The sequence below is a fragment of the Phascolarctos cinereus genome, unplaced genomic scaffold (assembly GCF_003287225.1).
Source record: "Phascolarctos cinereus isolate Bilbo 61053 unplaced genomic scaffold, phaCin_HiC Scaffold_4;HRSCAF=312, whole genome shotgun sequence".
NCBI lineage: Eukaryota > Metazoa > Chordata > Mammalia > Diprotodontia > Phascolarctidae > Phascolarctos > Phascolarctos cinereus.
The window spans coordinates 679494987-679510962 of NW_027555847.1; the positions used below are offsets into that span (position 1 = coordinate 679494987).

At 47.1% G+C, this 15976-nt stretch overlaps 1 protein-coding gene across 4 annotated transcripts in view; it reads left to right on the forward strand.

The window, feature by feature from the left end:
• JAK3 (Janus kinase 3) overlaps positions 1–15976 on the forward strand; it is a 40709-nt gene that overhangs the window by 7802 nt on the left and 16931 nt on the right. For all 4 annotated transcript variants that reach the window (XR_013486447.1, XM_021008805.2, XM_078154163.1 and 1 more), the window contains exons 6-12: positions 7753–8047; positions 8161–8283; positions 11103–11260; positions 11967–12078; positions 12632–12818; positions 12936–13060; positions 13370–13501. Coding sequence is in view for 3 of the 4 variants with exons in the window: in XM_021008805.2 (XP_020864464.1) it covers positions 7753–8047; positions 8161–8283; positions 11103–11260; positions 11967–12078; positions 12632–12818; positions 12936–13060; positions 13370–13501 (1132 nt within the window). In the remaining variant the exon portion in view is untranslated. The remainder of the gene's footprint in view (positions 1–7752; positions 8048–8160; positions 8284–11102; positions 11261–11966; positions 12079–12631; positions 12819–12935; positions 13061–13369; positions 13502–15976) is intronic.

Sequence of the window (15976 nt, forward strand, 5' to 3'; positions counted from 1 at the left end):
TTTAAAACAAAAAAGAAACAGAAAACAAGGTCTTAAGGATGAGGATGGGAGAGAAAAGGCACACTCTCTCAGGAAGAGGGGAGGGAGGAGGATTATGAGAAATCACCATCTTTGACATCAGCAATTCAAAGACCTCAGCAAACTCAGGGTCCGCTCCACGGTGGTGACTCATGGCTCAGTCATAAGGTCCCTGCCCTATAGCCTAGCATGGCTGGAGTTCTCTCTCCAAAGTCTCTGGCGGGGGTGTGTGTGAGGGTGTGGATGCAGCTGTTCCCCAACACAGCTGCTGGGGGTGGGGAGGGGTTTCACTTCCCTTGGTGGTTCTGGGCTTCAGGGTGAGGGCTTACTCAGTTCAGTTACTTCAGCTGCAGGTCATGACATCAGCCCCTCTGCCTCCTGCCTGGTGCCCCATGAGTCAACTCTGCACGTCCTCTCCTCCTCCCTTAGAAATCAGGGATGATGGATTTTCAGTCCTTGGGGACAATAATCTTAGAGTTAGAACGTCTCCCCGGTGAGGGGAGGTTGGGAAAGCCGTGGATTTTCCATACCCCCAACAGGCATCAGTCAGCCTCCCTCCCCCAATTAACTGGTGTAGAAACCTTTTATAAATATTCAATTTCGAATCATAGATTCAGAGCTGAAAGGAAACTTGGGGGGCATCTTGTCCACCCCTCCCCCATTTTACAGATGAGGAAACTGAGTTACATGTACCTCTAGGTGCTCAATAGTATGATGTGTATGTGCATGCACATACATGCACACACATGCAAAAGTTCCAGCCCTGGATCTGAGGTCATGCAGCTTTTCAGACGCAAGGTCCTCCTTAAGGATCATCTATGAGACCTTTTCCTTTGATCCCAGGGGCCCAGGTCTTTTACCTTCCCAACTTTCTAAATCTTCTCTGGTCCTTAAACCCCAGTTGGAGGCACCTAAACATCTTATCCCTGACTTCTGCACCTGCTCAGCTCTCTAGGTTCAGTCTTGAGTCTACTTTTCTTTTCTTCTTCTTTTTTTTTTTTTGGCTAGGCAATGAAGTTAAGTGACTTGCTCAGGGTCACACAGCCAGTAAGTGTTATGTGTCTGAGGCCAGATTTGAACTCAGGTCCTCCTGAACCCAGGGCCAGTGCTGTATCCACTGCGCCACCTAGCTGCCCCCTTGAGTCTACTTTTACTGCCTTGGGCTGCTACTGCCATGACTGGGTATTCAGTTATGTGGTTCGTTATTACAATCATTATTTTTTTCTACTTAATAGTATTTTATTTTTTCCAATTACATGCAAAAATAGTTTTTAACATTTACTTTTATAAGATTTTGAGCTCCAAATTTTTTTTCTCCCTTCCTCCTCTCTCCCCTCCCCAAGATAGCATACAATCTCATATAGGCTATACATGTACAATTCTATCAGATATATTTCCACATTAGTCATGTTGTGAAGGAAAAATCAGATCAAAAAGGGAAAACATGAGAAAGAAAAAAAATAGTAATTGCATTCAGACTCCATAGTTCTTTCTCTGAATGTGGGTAGCATTTTCCATCATGAGTCTTTTGGAATTGTCTTAGATCATTGTATTACTGAGAAGAGCTAAGTCTATCAGAGTTGATCTTCATACAATGTTGCAGTTACTATATACAATGTTCTCCTGGTTCTGCTCACTTCACTCAGCATCAGTTCATGTAAGTCTTTTCAGATTTTTCTGAAATCCACCTGCTCATCATCTCTTATAGCACAACTTGAATATACATTCATATACCATATTACTATCATTATTTCTGTCCATTCCTTCTCTACCTTGCCTTACCTGAGCTATCTTGGTGTTTAGTTAGGGTCTTTATTTTTAAGGGGCAAGAGAAATTCGGTCCAGAGATAAGGCACCAGAGGAAAGGACTTTAGAGGCGCAAGTAAAAGATTTCTACCAAGGATTATTGGAGGGTTCCTTACCTATCTTCCCCTGAATCACAGAGCTGGGAGACGCACCTTACCATGTATGATCCACCTGCATGGAGAGTTTCTTGGCCCGATAGTTCCCCCTAAAGTTTTGAGCTCTTGACATAAGTCCTCTGCCCTGATGAATCTTAGAATAAATCCCCGAAGGCTATGGAGAAACAATTAAAAGCATGTGCCCCAAATGGTACCTGGTACCAATGTGGTGGTGGCTGGAGGCTTGATTTCAGTCAGGAAGACCTGGACACAGTCCTGCCTCCTGTACGTGTTGTCTGGCCTGCCTGGGCAGGTGGCAATTTTCCAGTGCCCCAGACAATTGTCTAAGATTGGCAGTTGCTGAATAGTCGTCCATCAGCATTGGGGGGGAGGGAGTTTCCCGTCAATTCACAACTGAGCTTCCAAGGAGATTGGTAGCTGCTCAGTCATTTAAAGTCTTGGAAAGATGCCCAGGAGCACTGGAAGAATAAGCCATTCCCCGAATCACGGAGTTAGTGTAAGTCAGAGGGCTCAAACCCAGGACTTTGTGACTCCAGCTATGCCACATTGTCACTGTCTCCAAATGCGTGTGCGTGCACACATACACACACATTGTGCAATATATACATGCATGTATGTTACATAGTTATGTATATATTGTATTATAGCACAGTATATAACATAATGTATAATATATGTATATATACACGTGTGCATATTGTACAACACATAGTATATAATATATAAAGAGTATAATTATACTCATGTATATATTGTATCATATATAACATACAATATAGCACATATATAAATTATATTATATATAATATGTATATATTGTACTATACATAACATGTAAATTATATAATGTGTAATATGGAATATATATACTATATATTATATGTATACAAACATGCATGTATGTTATGTAATGTATAATATAATGTGCATATTATATATAGTATTATATATAACACGGTCTCACCTTGCTGGCCTCCAGGAATGGGGAAGTCAATCCCCCCCCCCCAAAGTAGCCCATCCCATGTTGGGAGGACGCTATTGATTAGGGAGTGTTTGCTTACTTTAAGTTGAAATCTGTTAAAGGATCACCACGTCAGCCTCAGTAGAAATCTTTTACATGTGCTTAACTTAGGATCATGGATGTAGAGCCACAATAGACATTAGTGCTCATCTAGTCCAAACCCCTCGTTTTACAGGTGAGGAAGCTAAGGCCAAGAGAAGTTAAGTGACTTGTGCAAGGTCTGATCAGGATTTGAACCTAGAGTCAGTGCTCATTCCAGCTTGTAGACAACTGACTCTTATTCTGTCCCAAGTCTTCTACAGACTTAACATCCACCCCCTTTCCTTCAATCTAGCCTCGTATATTATCATGACCTCCAGGCTTCGCCACATCCCAGTCTCTCTCTTCTGGAATATACTCCCTGAAATGGAGATACTGCAGATGGGGTCTGACCAGGGCTGGTGACAGTGCTGCCATCCCTAGTTAGGCCTCTCTTGCTTTCCTGGCTACAATATCATTCTTTTTGCCTCGTCTTGAACTTGCAGCCCACTACCACACCACCATGATCTTTTTTTAAATTTAATTTTTTCAATTAACAAGCATTCTTTTCCCTCCCCCTGACCTCCCCCCGTTGGAAAAACAAAACAAAACAAAAATCCTTGTAACAGGTATGTGTAGTCAAACAAAACAAATTTCCACATTGGCTGCATCCAAAAGTGTATGTTAACATTCTGCATCCTAGTTGTCACCTGTGTGTTGGGAGGCAGACAGCATTCAATGGACCCTTGCCATTGCGGTTTCTCACTTTGCTGATCAGAGGTCTAGAGTCTTTAAAGTTGTTTGTCTTTGTCGTTACTGCTTAGCTTGTTCTCCTGGTTCTGCTCACTTCGCTCTGCATCAGGTCATGCAAATCTTCCCGGGTTTCTCTGAAACCATCCTCTTCATCATTTCTTGCAGCACACATGTAGTAATACAACATAACTTCTTCAGCCATTCTCCAATTTGTGGGCTTTTATAGTTTCCAGTTTTTGCAACTACAAAAAAAAAAGCTGCTGGAAAGAGTTTTGCACATACAGGTCCTTTTTCTCTTTTTTCCATCTCTGTAGTTACCAGTCAATAATCATTTATTAAGTGCCTACAATTTCTCAGGCACTGTTCTAAGTTCTGGGGATTCAAAAAGAGGCAAAAGAAAGTCCCTGCCCCCAGGTAGCCCACAATCTAATGGGGAAGATAAAAATCAAACCAATATGTCCATACAAGCTGCATACAGGATGTTGTTGTTTGCCCTTCCCTTTGGAAGAGGACTCATGAGTGAATTGGATTTAAGTGAAGCAGAGCTGCACAAAGCTGTCAGCCTCACTCGATGACTCCAGAAGAGAGAGTGAGGCTATATACAGGATGAATGGGAGATGATTCACAGAAGGAAGGCACTGGAATTAAGATGGGCTGGGGAAGGCTTTCTGCAGAAGACGGAGTGTAGTTGGGACTTGAAGGAAGCCAAGGAGGTCTGTAGGCAGAGATTAGGAGGGAGAACATTCCAGACATGGGAGCGTAATGTTGCTAGGTCAAAGGGTATGCAGAATTAGTGATTTTAGGGAGGTCAAGTTCCAAACTGATGTCTAGAATGACTGCACCAAATCACAGTCCCCCCCCCCACTTCTGTCGTTGTCATAAGAGCTGTTGTCTAGCCAATTCTTCCACACATTTTGTCTTCGTGCTTCCGTGTGTTGTGAATGAAATTGTTCCCTCACTCCCTCTCCTCTAAACTGTCAGCAGTATGGCTTCAGTCCCCATCATTGCATTGAAACAGCTCTCTTCAAAGCTACCAATGATCTCTTAGTTGCCACACCCATTGGCCTCTTCTCTGTCCTCATTCTCCTTGACCTCTCCACAGCCTTTGGCAGTATGGATCACTCTCTCCTCCTTCATATTCTCTCTTCTCAAGGTTTTCAGGACGATACGCCTCTCCTGGTTCTCCTCCTACCTCTCTGACCACCCCTTCTCTGTCTCCTTTGCTGCATCCTCCTCCAGATCACGCCCTCTAAGCATATGTGTCCCACAGGGTTCTGTCCTGGGCCCTCTTCTTTTCTCCCTCTTTACCACTTCACAGGGTGATCCCATTAGTTCCTGTGGATTTAATGACCATCTCTCTGCTAATGATTCTCATATCTACTTATCTAGCCCTGATTTCTTTGCTGACCTCCAGTCTCACATCTCCAACTTCTATTAGAGGTCTTGTGGTGGATATCCTGCAGACATCTGAAACCCAAAGTGCTTAAAACTGACCTTATCCTCTTCCCCTTAAAGCCCTCCCTTCTTAACTTTCCTATACTATTTGAGAGCACCACCATCCTCCCATTCTCCCAGGCTCCAAACCTACATGTCTCTGTTTCTGTCTTTCTCTCACCCCCTCGCTCCCCGCAATATTCAATCTGTTAATAAGATCTGCCAATTTTGCCTTTTTAATATCTCCCAAATACATCCCCTTCTCTCCTCTGACACCACCACCCCTTCACCTCACACTTGGATCATGGCAAGAGTTGCTGGTGGGTCAGCCCACCTCAAGTCTCTCCCCACTGCAGTCCATCTTCTACTCAACTGCCTACGTGATATTCCTGAAGAGCAGCGGTAGAAAGGAAACCTTTGGTCTAACCAGGTCATTTCCCTACTCAGTAAACTCTGCTGGTTCCCTATTACCGCTAGGATCCAATATAAAGTACTCTATTTGGCATTGGAAGCCTTCCACAACCTGGCTCCTTCCTTCCTTTCTAGCCTTACCCTTTACTCTCCTCCAAGTACTTTACTATCCAGCAACGCCAGCCTCCTTACTACTTCTCACACACCACACTCCATCTCTCAGCTTTGTGCTTTTACATTAGCTGTCTGCCATGTTTGAAATGCTCTCCTATGCTCATCTCCAACTCCTGACTTCCCTGACTTCCTTCAGGACTCAACTCAAAAATCCCACCATCTGCAGGAGGCCTTTAAAGATCTCCCCCAAAGCTAGTGCCTTTTCTCTGAGATTATTTCTAATTCACCATATCTATCTATCTATCTATCTATCTATCTATCTATCTATCTATCTATCTATCTATCTATCATCTATCTGTCTGATCTATCTGTCTATCTAATCAATCAGTCTATCTATCTAACCAATCTATTAATCTATCATTTATCTGTCTGTCGATCTATCTAATCTAGCTAACCAATCTATCATTTATCTATCTAATCTATCTAATCGATCATTTATCTAATCTCTCTATCTCTCTGTCTAATCAGTCTATGTATCTCTCTGTCTCTTGTATGTACATAGTTATAGTACTTGTTATCTTTACAATATAAACTCCTTAAGGACAGGGATTATTTTTGCCTTTTTTCTATCCTCAGTGATTGGCATAGCGCCTGGTGCTTAGTAAGGTCTTAATAAAATGCTTGTTGACGTATTGGTGATGAATGAATAAAAAAGGCATTTATTAAGCATTTACTATGAATATTGTGTGCACTGCCCATGTAAGATGTATGTGCCTACATGGGGTGTCCACACATACAGACAGACAGTTCAGCAGGGAGACACTGATAGATATCTCTGGAATCTTTTCCACCAAGTGTCAGTGGGAGGCTGAGATTCCTGCCTTGAGGGGAGTACCATGAGGCTTGTTGCTCTGTTCTCCTCTGAGAAGGGGGATCTTGGATCTGAATTATATCTGTCTGCTCCCCTAAATATTCCTGGTCTAGGGGTACACAAAGTTCCTAGGTTCCCTGATCACTATCCCTTAAAGGGAGGAGGCAACCTAAGGTATAACCCTTAGCTTACATCTACCAGCTTGACTCATTGCCACCAGATGCTAGTTACATAAACAGCCATCACAAATAGTGTATAAACAATGAGTAAACCTGATTACCTAAGCAAATAGTAAACAGAAATGGAAGAAGTTGAAGATTAAATCATACCAGAAAGTACACAGAGTGAATGAGCTCTCCTTCTGGGAGTGAGGTATCACTCAACCACACCAAAATGGAGGCCCTGGTCTCACCCAAAGGGAATTTCCTTGCAGTTTCTGGGGAGGCAAGCTGGAAACTGAGGACATGTTAAGGAGCCAGATTCCCCTACGTGTCCATAAAAGATTCTGTTTCTCCTCCCTGGAGTTAATCCCAAAGACACTCTAGAACCACATGTGTCTCTCAAAAAAATGAAGAATCTTTCTTCTCCAAAGCTTTCATCCAGTCACACAGGATCAAATCAGTTTTTTCCTCCACCAATTAAGAGAGTCTCAGGCACATGCACCAGGCTTGGCTGGAGACCCAGGTTACATATGTGGGAGACTGTGCTAACTACCAGGGATACAAAAGGAAATGCAATACAGTTCCTGCATTCTAATTGGGGGGTTCCAGACATGGAAGAGGGGTCATCTGGAGGGTCTGTGGAAAGACTGGTGGTCTTTCAGCTTTCCTAAGGTTGAAGTGGTAGGGAAGCAGCAAGTCGCAGGGGGCTTAGGGTGCATTGACAGGTCAGATGGCAGTGCCTAGGGATCTGGAGGGCATAGCATCAGGGCAGATGGTAGAGTCAAGTCTTACCAGTTGGTGACTCCCTGCTCATCTGTGTGGGATGAACAGCAGTGTCCATAAGAGATAGAGAGGAGGAGGGGAGAGTCAACATTCAGCCAGAAATAGGGGAAGGAGCAAGGAACCCTGGCAGGAAGGAAGCCCTAGGTAGTATGTCACCTTGCTCCGATGACCACTCCCCAGCCCCTACCTCAGAAGACCTCTGGGTATGGGTGATATGAGATCAGTCCATGGCCTCTCCTCCTCCAGCTACAAAGCCTGTATCCCAGGAAGCTTCCGACGATTGATTCAGAGTCTCAGCTTCATGACTCGGAAGCGTTATCGTCAGATGGTGCACCGAGCCCTGCAGAGAGTGGCATCCTGCCAGGCAGATGTGCACTCAATCATGCTAAAATACCTCATGGACCTGGAGAGGCTGAAATCCACCCGGGCTTCAGAGACCTTCGAGGGCCGGACGCCAGGGGCTACATCTGGCCGGGACTCCAACTGTCTCATCCACGTGGCGGGAGACAGCGGCATCTCCTGGACCCCTGAGGGCAGTGAGGTGCTGCTACTGGGTCCCCTTTTGCTTCAAGGGTGGGATGGGGGATGAATGGCTCTGATGAGGGGCCCCTCATCTGATCTCCCCTTGCCTCTCTCCATTTCTCCTCTGGCCAGAGCCCACAGCCTTTCTGCGATTTCCCTGAAATCGTTGATATCGGCATCAAGCAGGCCTGCAGGGAAGGTCATCTCAGCGAGAGCCGACTGGTCACTGTTACCAAGACTGACAACAGGATCCTGGTGAGTACCACAGTGGGCAGTGCCCCTGCTGCTTCACTACAGGGCAGAGGCGACCGGCTGTAAAGTGTGGGCTGAGATGCGAAGGGGAGGGAGCGGCCTTATTACATAACTCTTTCTGTGCCTCACTTTCCTCGTCTGTAAGATGTCAGGACAGAAGACGGACTAGATGGTCCTTCACGCCCTTCCGAGCTCTGGCATTCTCTGTTCTAAGAGCCCTCCCGGCTCTTACGTTCTCAGACAATCAGCTGGCACTTATTAAGCACCTGCTATATTTCAGGAACAAGGGTATACAGTCAGTTCTGTTATAACGCTTGCTTTGAAAACATGAATTTGTTCCAAAATAATTGATATATTAGAAATTTTGAGTTTACTTTGCTTAATTTTCTTAACAAGAAATGGAAAGCTGTACCCAGCTGAACAGAGCATAAAACACACACACACACACACACACACACTCAAACACATATCAGTGGGATGACAACATTTTACGGTAATTTACAAGCTATATAACCCTTTCCTCTCTCACTTCCAGTTTTCACAAGCAGACTTAAGATCTATTTCAAGATCTATTTATTCTGGTGCAGTAGAAGCTGTGGGCGGAAGATAGCTGGTCCAAACCCACTTAGTCCATACTTCCTCCTCCTCACCTTCTGCTGTCTCTGCCCCTGCTTTCTGGAGTTGCTATCCACCAAGGCCACTCTGGGGCCCCATGGAACTGGGGGTGCAGACGATATCATCCCAAGGCCACTGGTATCACCAACATTTCTGTAGTATGCATGCATTTCTTAACTATTTAACATATTCAATACTGTGCTACCGTTTTTATTAGACTCCTGTCTCCTTTATGCTAGATGGAGCAGCCAATAGAGGGCTGGGGCTGGAGTCAGGAAGACTCATCTTCCAGAGTTCAAATCTAGCCTCAGACACTTCCTAGCTGTGTGACCCTGGGCAAATCACTTCACCCTGTTTGCCTCAGTTTCCCATCTGTAAAATGAGCTGTAGGAGGAAATGGCAAACCACTCCAGTTTCTCTGCCGGTTGTGAAGACTGAGACACGGCTGAAAATGACTGAACATCTTCTTCATGCTTCACTAATGAAGTTTTTGAATGTTATGTCCCAATCCCATATTTCCCCTAAGTCCTATGGCTTTTATTGATCAATTTTGCATAGCAAGACAATTTCTAGGAATTTGCATGTAGAGTCAGAGAGTACAAAGAAAGGCAAAAGACAACCCCTGCTCTCAGGGAGCTCACAGTTTAATTGAGGAGACAGCATGCAGACAACTATACACAAACAAGATATGTAAGGGTGAGTTGGGGGGAGTCTCAGAGAGAAGACACGAAGACTAAGAAGGACTGGGAAAGATTTCTTGCAGAAGGTAGGACTTCAGCTGAGACTTGAAGGAGGCCAGGGAAGCCAGGGGGAAGAGATAGAGAGGGAGAACATCCCAGGCTTGGGAAACAGCCAGTGAAAATACTCAGAGGTGGGAGATGGAAAGTCTCGTTCACAGAACAGCCAGGAGGCCAATGTCACTGATCTAGGGTACATGGAGAGGGGTCAGGCGTAAGAAGATTGGAAAGCTAGCAAGGGGCCAGGAGACTTTCTGTTTGATCCTAGAGGTCATAGGGAGCCACTGGAGTTTATTCAATAAGGAGGTGGTCAGAACTGGGATATAGAAAAATCGCTCTGGTGGCTGAATGGAGGGAGGATGGACTGGAGTGGGGAGGGGCTTGAGGCATATTTGAAACCATGGCAGCTGATGAGATCACTAAGCAAAACAGTATAAGGAGAGAAGAGAAGAGAAGGGGAGGGGAGAGAGGAGGGACAGGACAGAGCCTTTGGGAGACCCTCATGAATGAAGAGCCAGGGAAGGAGACAGAAAAGGAGCAATCACATATGGAAGAGGAAAACCAGGAGAGAGGGGTGTCCTGAAAACCTAGAAAGAAGAGAGTATCAAGGAGAAGAGGTGTCAAAGGCTGCAGAGAGGTCAAGGAGAATGAGGAATGAGAAAAAGCCGCTGGATTTGGCAGCTAAGAGATCACTGGTCATTTTAGAGAGAAGAGTTTCAGTTGAATGATGTGGACAGAAGCCCAACTGCAGAGAGTTAAGAGTGAGAGAAAAGGAAGTAGAGGTGTCTGTCATACAGATCACCTTCTCCAGCAAGTTAGCCACTAAAAGGAAGGAGAGATTTAGGGTAGTGGGGGTGGGGGAATCATGGGGCAGTTTTTCAAGGATGGAGGATACACAGGGGATGTGTGTAGGCAGTAGGGAAGCAGCCATTAGGCAAGGAGAGATTGAAGATCAATGAGAGAGAAGCAGCTAGGTGGGCAGTGGATAGAGCACTGGCCCTGAATTCAGGAGGGCCTGAGTTCAAATCCGACCTCAGTCCATAACACTAACCAGCTGTGTGACCCTGGGCAAGTCACTTAACCCCATTGCCCAGGCAAAAATTAAAAAAAAAAAAAAGATCAGTGAGAGAATGGAGATGATAGGAGGGATTATCCGCCAGAGAAGACAGGATGGAGTTTATATCCTAAAGGATTTCCCAGTTCAGATGTTCTACTTGCTGAGATCCTGTCTAACTCTGATGCCCTGGATTCTAAGGATCCCCTCAGCCCTAACATTCTGTGTCCTAAGGTTCCTCCCAATTCTGATACTCTGTGTTCTAAGGGCCCTCCCAGCTCTAAGGACCCTCCCAGATCTGACATTCCATGTTCTAAGGGCCCTCCCAGCTCTGACATCCTGTGTTCTAAGGGCTCTCCCAGCTCTGACATTCTAGGTTCTATGTCTTTTCTCTCTCTGACGTTCTATATTTACAGGAAGTTGAATTTCCAGCTCTAAGGGAGGCGCTGTCCTTTATCTCTCTGGTTGATGGCTACTACCGACTCACAACTGATGCCCACCACTACTTCTGCAAAGAGGTGGCCCCACCCCAGCTCTTGGAGAACATTGACAACCAATGCCATGGTCCCATCATGTAAGAAACAACCACCCCACCCCTTCCCCAGATCTCAACCCTTTCTTGGGCTGTGAACACTTCTGAGATTATATAAGCCTGTCAAAAAAAAAAACAAAAAACAAAACACTGGGGCCAAGGCTCCTCCCCTCTAGCCTACAGGCAGCCATGGGCCCGATCTCTTTTGGACATGGAAATGAGGAGCAATGACCTTGGGAAGATCAACAGAGGCAATTAAGGGGCCAAAGATAGCACTGGGGCTTTGAAGAGCTGGGTTCCCAAAGAGCAGGCAAGGGTACTAGTTGTATTACTTTTGATCCTGGGGGGGTGAGGAGACAATGGGGTGTAGTGGAAAAAACTCATGTTAAGGGATATGGGTCAGAATCCCCACCTCATATATCTTTGTGACTTTGGACAAGTCATCTCTCCTTTTCTGTGCCTCAGTTTCTTTACCTGTAAAATGAGGGGTTTGGACTGCATGACCTTTAAGATTGCTTCCAGTTTTAAATCCTAGGGTCCTACTGTGGGAGGAATGTAGAAGCAATAGGCTTGGAGATGGGGAGATAGAAGGTTGGGCCTGGGCCTGAGGCTAGACAAGCCTCAGGTCAAAGAGCCCCAGGGCTGGACAGGGAAATAACAATGACCTTTAGCCTCTTTCTCTCTCTGAATCTTTCCAACTCTGTTTTTCTCTCCCTTTCTGGCTGTTTTTCTGCCTCTGTCCGCGTAGGTCCGAGTTTGCCGTGAACAAGCTGAAGTTGGGGGGGTCAGTTCCGGGATCCTACGTCCTTCGGCAAAGCCCCCAGGACTTCAACAGCTTCCTCCTCACTGTCTGTATCCAGGTTAGGCCCAATGGTCTTTGCCCACTCTTTCCCTCTGCCTAGCAGAGCAACTATAACTTAGGGTCCTGGGGGACTTGTTATACCTATAGCTTCATCCACCTGCTCAGCTGTTTGCTCCACCATATGGAGTATAGACAGCCGGCTTTATTGGGCTCCCTAAGACCACAGGCATGGGTAGCTGGGTGGTGCGGTAGACAGAGGGCTGGGCCTGGAGTCAGGAAGACTCATCTTTCTGAGGTCAAGTCTGGCTTCAAACACTTACTAGCTGTGTGACCCTGGCCAAGTCACTTAGCCCTGTTTACCTCAGTTTCCTTATCTGTAAAAATGAGCTGGAGAAGGAAATGACAAACCACTCCAGTATCTTTGCCAAGAAAACCCCACAGGGGATCCCAAAGAGTCAGACGTGACTGAAACAACTGAACAGCAACTGCGAAGCCCACAGACACCTCTCATAAAGGAGGACTTTGGGATCAAACAGATCACATCGGCCTTCTAGGGCTCTCTTGGCTGGCCAGGCCTACTGAGAGTCCCTTTCTCCTGCCTGCCCTTCCAGACGTCCCTGGGCCCAGACTACAAGGGCTGCTTAATCCACCGGGACGTTTCAGGGAACCTCTTCTTGTCTGGGCTGAGCCGGGCCCACAGCAGCCTGCGACAGCTGCTGGAGTCCTCCAGGGGCTGCGGGCTCCTTGTAGATGGGACTGCACTGAGCCTCAGTAGCTGCTGTCCCCCCAGGCCCAAAGGTGAGTGAACCTCTTGTCACCTGCCCCTCTCTTGCTTCTCCACTATCTGAGGTTGGAATATGGGGATGAAGTAGGAGACCTGATGGAGATTTACTTCTTTTTAATCCCAACCCACAGAGAAGTCCAACCTGATCATAGTGAGAAGGGATTGCACCTTAACCCCAGCCCAGGCCTGGCCTCAGCCCCAGTGCCAGCTCAACCAAATGATGTTCCACAAAATCCCTGCTGACAGCTTGGAGTGGGTAAGCATGGGGATGGGGGGCAGGGAGAAGGGGCAGGAATGGAGCAAGGCAGAGGAAAAAGTGGGGGAGAGGATAGGATAGACTAGGGGAAGGAGCCTTGGACTCTGGGTTCTAGTCCTGATTCTGCCTCTGACTTGATGAGTGACCTTGAACAAGTCTCTTCCCAATCTGAGCCTCAGTTTCCTCATCTGGAAAATGGGAATAGGAATGACTTCCCAGGTCTAGCACAGATCCATGAGGTGAGTCCTGTTCCCCACCGCCACCCCACTAAAGGTAAGCCCTGCTCCTTGTTTTCCTCCCCACTCCCAGCATGAGAACCTGGGCCACGGCTCCTTCACCAAGATCTACCGTGGTAGCCGCCTGGATAAGGTGGACGGGGAGACCCACAAGGTAGAGATCCTGCTCAAGGTGATGGACAGCACACACCAGAACTGCATTGAGGTGAGTGTCCTCAGCCCTGGTCCCGCTCCGTCCTCCCCCAGAGCCTCTGCTCCCTACCCACCCCCACTCCCACATCCACAAGGCAGCCAGTGGCAGCCAGCCAGGCATGGATCCCAGCACCCCAGTATTTTTCGCCCCTTGGGTGGCCAAGGCCCAGTCGGGGCATCTCCTCTGGGCCTCCTGCCAGACCACACTCTTCCAAGAAGCAAGGTCAGTAGCCCTCCAACCTTCAAAAAGTGCATAATGTTTGTACAAATGCCACGGTCAAGGGCCTGCCCTCTGTTCTTATGCAGCAGGGTGGTCCCCATCCTAGGAAAGAACATTCCTCCACTCTCTAGGTTACTGGGGAGGATGAAATCTTCCTGGAGGAGGGGAATGAAGGAAGAGCTTCAAGATAGAAACAAAGAAAAGATGAAGCTCTGGAGAGGCAGAAGGGCGGCTTGGCCCGTCAGGAGGATAGAGGATAGAATTCAGCCCAGAGAAAGCCGAGAAGAACCTGAACTCTTGGAGTTACATTTGAGATAGGAGCCTCTTCCTGGAGAGGGGAGAGCTGAGCTTCTTATGCTCTGAGCAAAGATGGTGTGAATGCACAGGTGCCATCAGTAGGGAAAGACAGCCAGCCGGGGTCAGGGAAAGCCAAGGCAAGGAGTGGGGGCTGGGGACACCCTGGCAGGGGCTGCCGAGCCAGCTTGATGTTGGCGAGTGAGAGGCCTGCTCTCTCTGGGACGCGCATTTGGGATGTCACAGAGAGCCGTCCCAAACCTGTCAAACCCACATTCGGGTCTGGCGATTTCCACGGGGGGGGGAGGGAGAAATGAGATGAGCCAGACGACCCAGATAACCCAAGGCTGGAGAGGAAATTCCTTATCCTGGTCAGGCTGGACTTCACTAAACGGACTGCACTGTCCCTTCCAGCTTCGAGATGAGGAGATCTGGGCTCTTCGGTTCTCCTGAGGGTCATCCCTTGATCATCGGCCCTTTTTGTCTGTCTTACTTTGGATCCCAGGAGGAAGCCAGGGGAGAGGGGGTGGGAGAAAGAACTAGACTGAGGATTATGACATTTGGCTTCTAGCTCCAACTCTGCTCTGACTTCCTATATAATCTTGGAAATATCATGCTCTGTTCTCTAGGCGTTGGTTTCCTCTTCTATGAAATGATGGAGCTGAACTTTATAAAGAGTCTGTAAGGCCCTAGCCAGCTCTGATATCCTGTGTTTTAAGGAAAAAGAAAGATGTTCTGTATTCTAAGGGCCCTCCCAGCTCTGACATTCTGTGTTCTAAAGGTCCTCCCAACTGTGACATTCTGTGCCCTAAGAACCCTCCCAGTTCTGACATTATGTGTTCTAAGGGCTCTCCCACCTCTGACATTCTGCATTCTAATGGCCCTCCCAGCTCTGACATTCTGTGTTCTAAGAGCCCTCCCAACTCTGACATTCTGGGTTCTAAGGGCCCTCTCAGCTGTGACATTCTGTGTTCTAAAGGTCCTCTCAACTCTGACATTCTGTGCCCTAAGAGCCCTCCCAGCTCTGACATTCTGTGTTCTAAGGGCCCTCCCAGCTCTGACATCCTGTATTGTAAAGGCCCCTGATATTTTATGTTCAAAAGTCCCTTCCAACTTTGATGTTCTGTATTCTAGGAGTTCACAAGTGGATATCTAGAGTCCTCATTTCGCATGATGACTTTCTCATCACCACCACCTTCCCTCCTAAAAGTTCCCATAACACTGTGTCCAATACAATTGGACACCCAACTACCTGTCTAGGCCCACAGGGGACCCAGAGGGAGAGCCAGACTGTTACTCTCTATTTCAGTCTCTCTCCGGCTTCTCATAGGAAGGTCTCTCATCTTAGGTCATGGCCTGATGTAGCCTTTTAGTATATAATCCACTTAGCTTCTGGTTCTGAGAACAGACATCCCTCCCCCTGCCTCCACCTCATCCCCCCAACCCTTTTAGCATCAGACCCTTTTGCTCTATGACTTGGGAGCTATAGTAGTCACATGGCAGACAGAAAACAGCTGTTCTGTCAAGAGGATCCTGAGAAGGGTATTTAGGCCAGGCCTGAGGGAGAACTGCCCAGCTGTCAGAATGATTGGTTATTGGGAGGGGTGTGTGTGTGTGTGTGTGTGTGTGTGTGTGTGTGTGAGAGAGAGAGAGAGAGAGACAGAGACAGAGACAGAGAGAAAGGAAAAAGAGAGAGAGAGAGAGAGAGAGAGAGAGAGAGAGAGAGAGAGAGAGAGAGAGAGAGAGAGAGAGAGAGAGAAGGGGAGAAAGACAGAGAGAGAGAGACAGAGACAGACAGAGACAGAGGCAGAGACAGAGACAGAGAGAGACTGCTCCTGTTCAGAGATAGGGGGGACCAGATGATCCCATCAGCTCACATTCTGGACCGATGATGGAATGACCCATGGCTCTGTTTCTGCCCACACCCATGCCCCTTCCTCCCACATGGCAACATCTGCTTGCTGGGCCCAGACC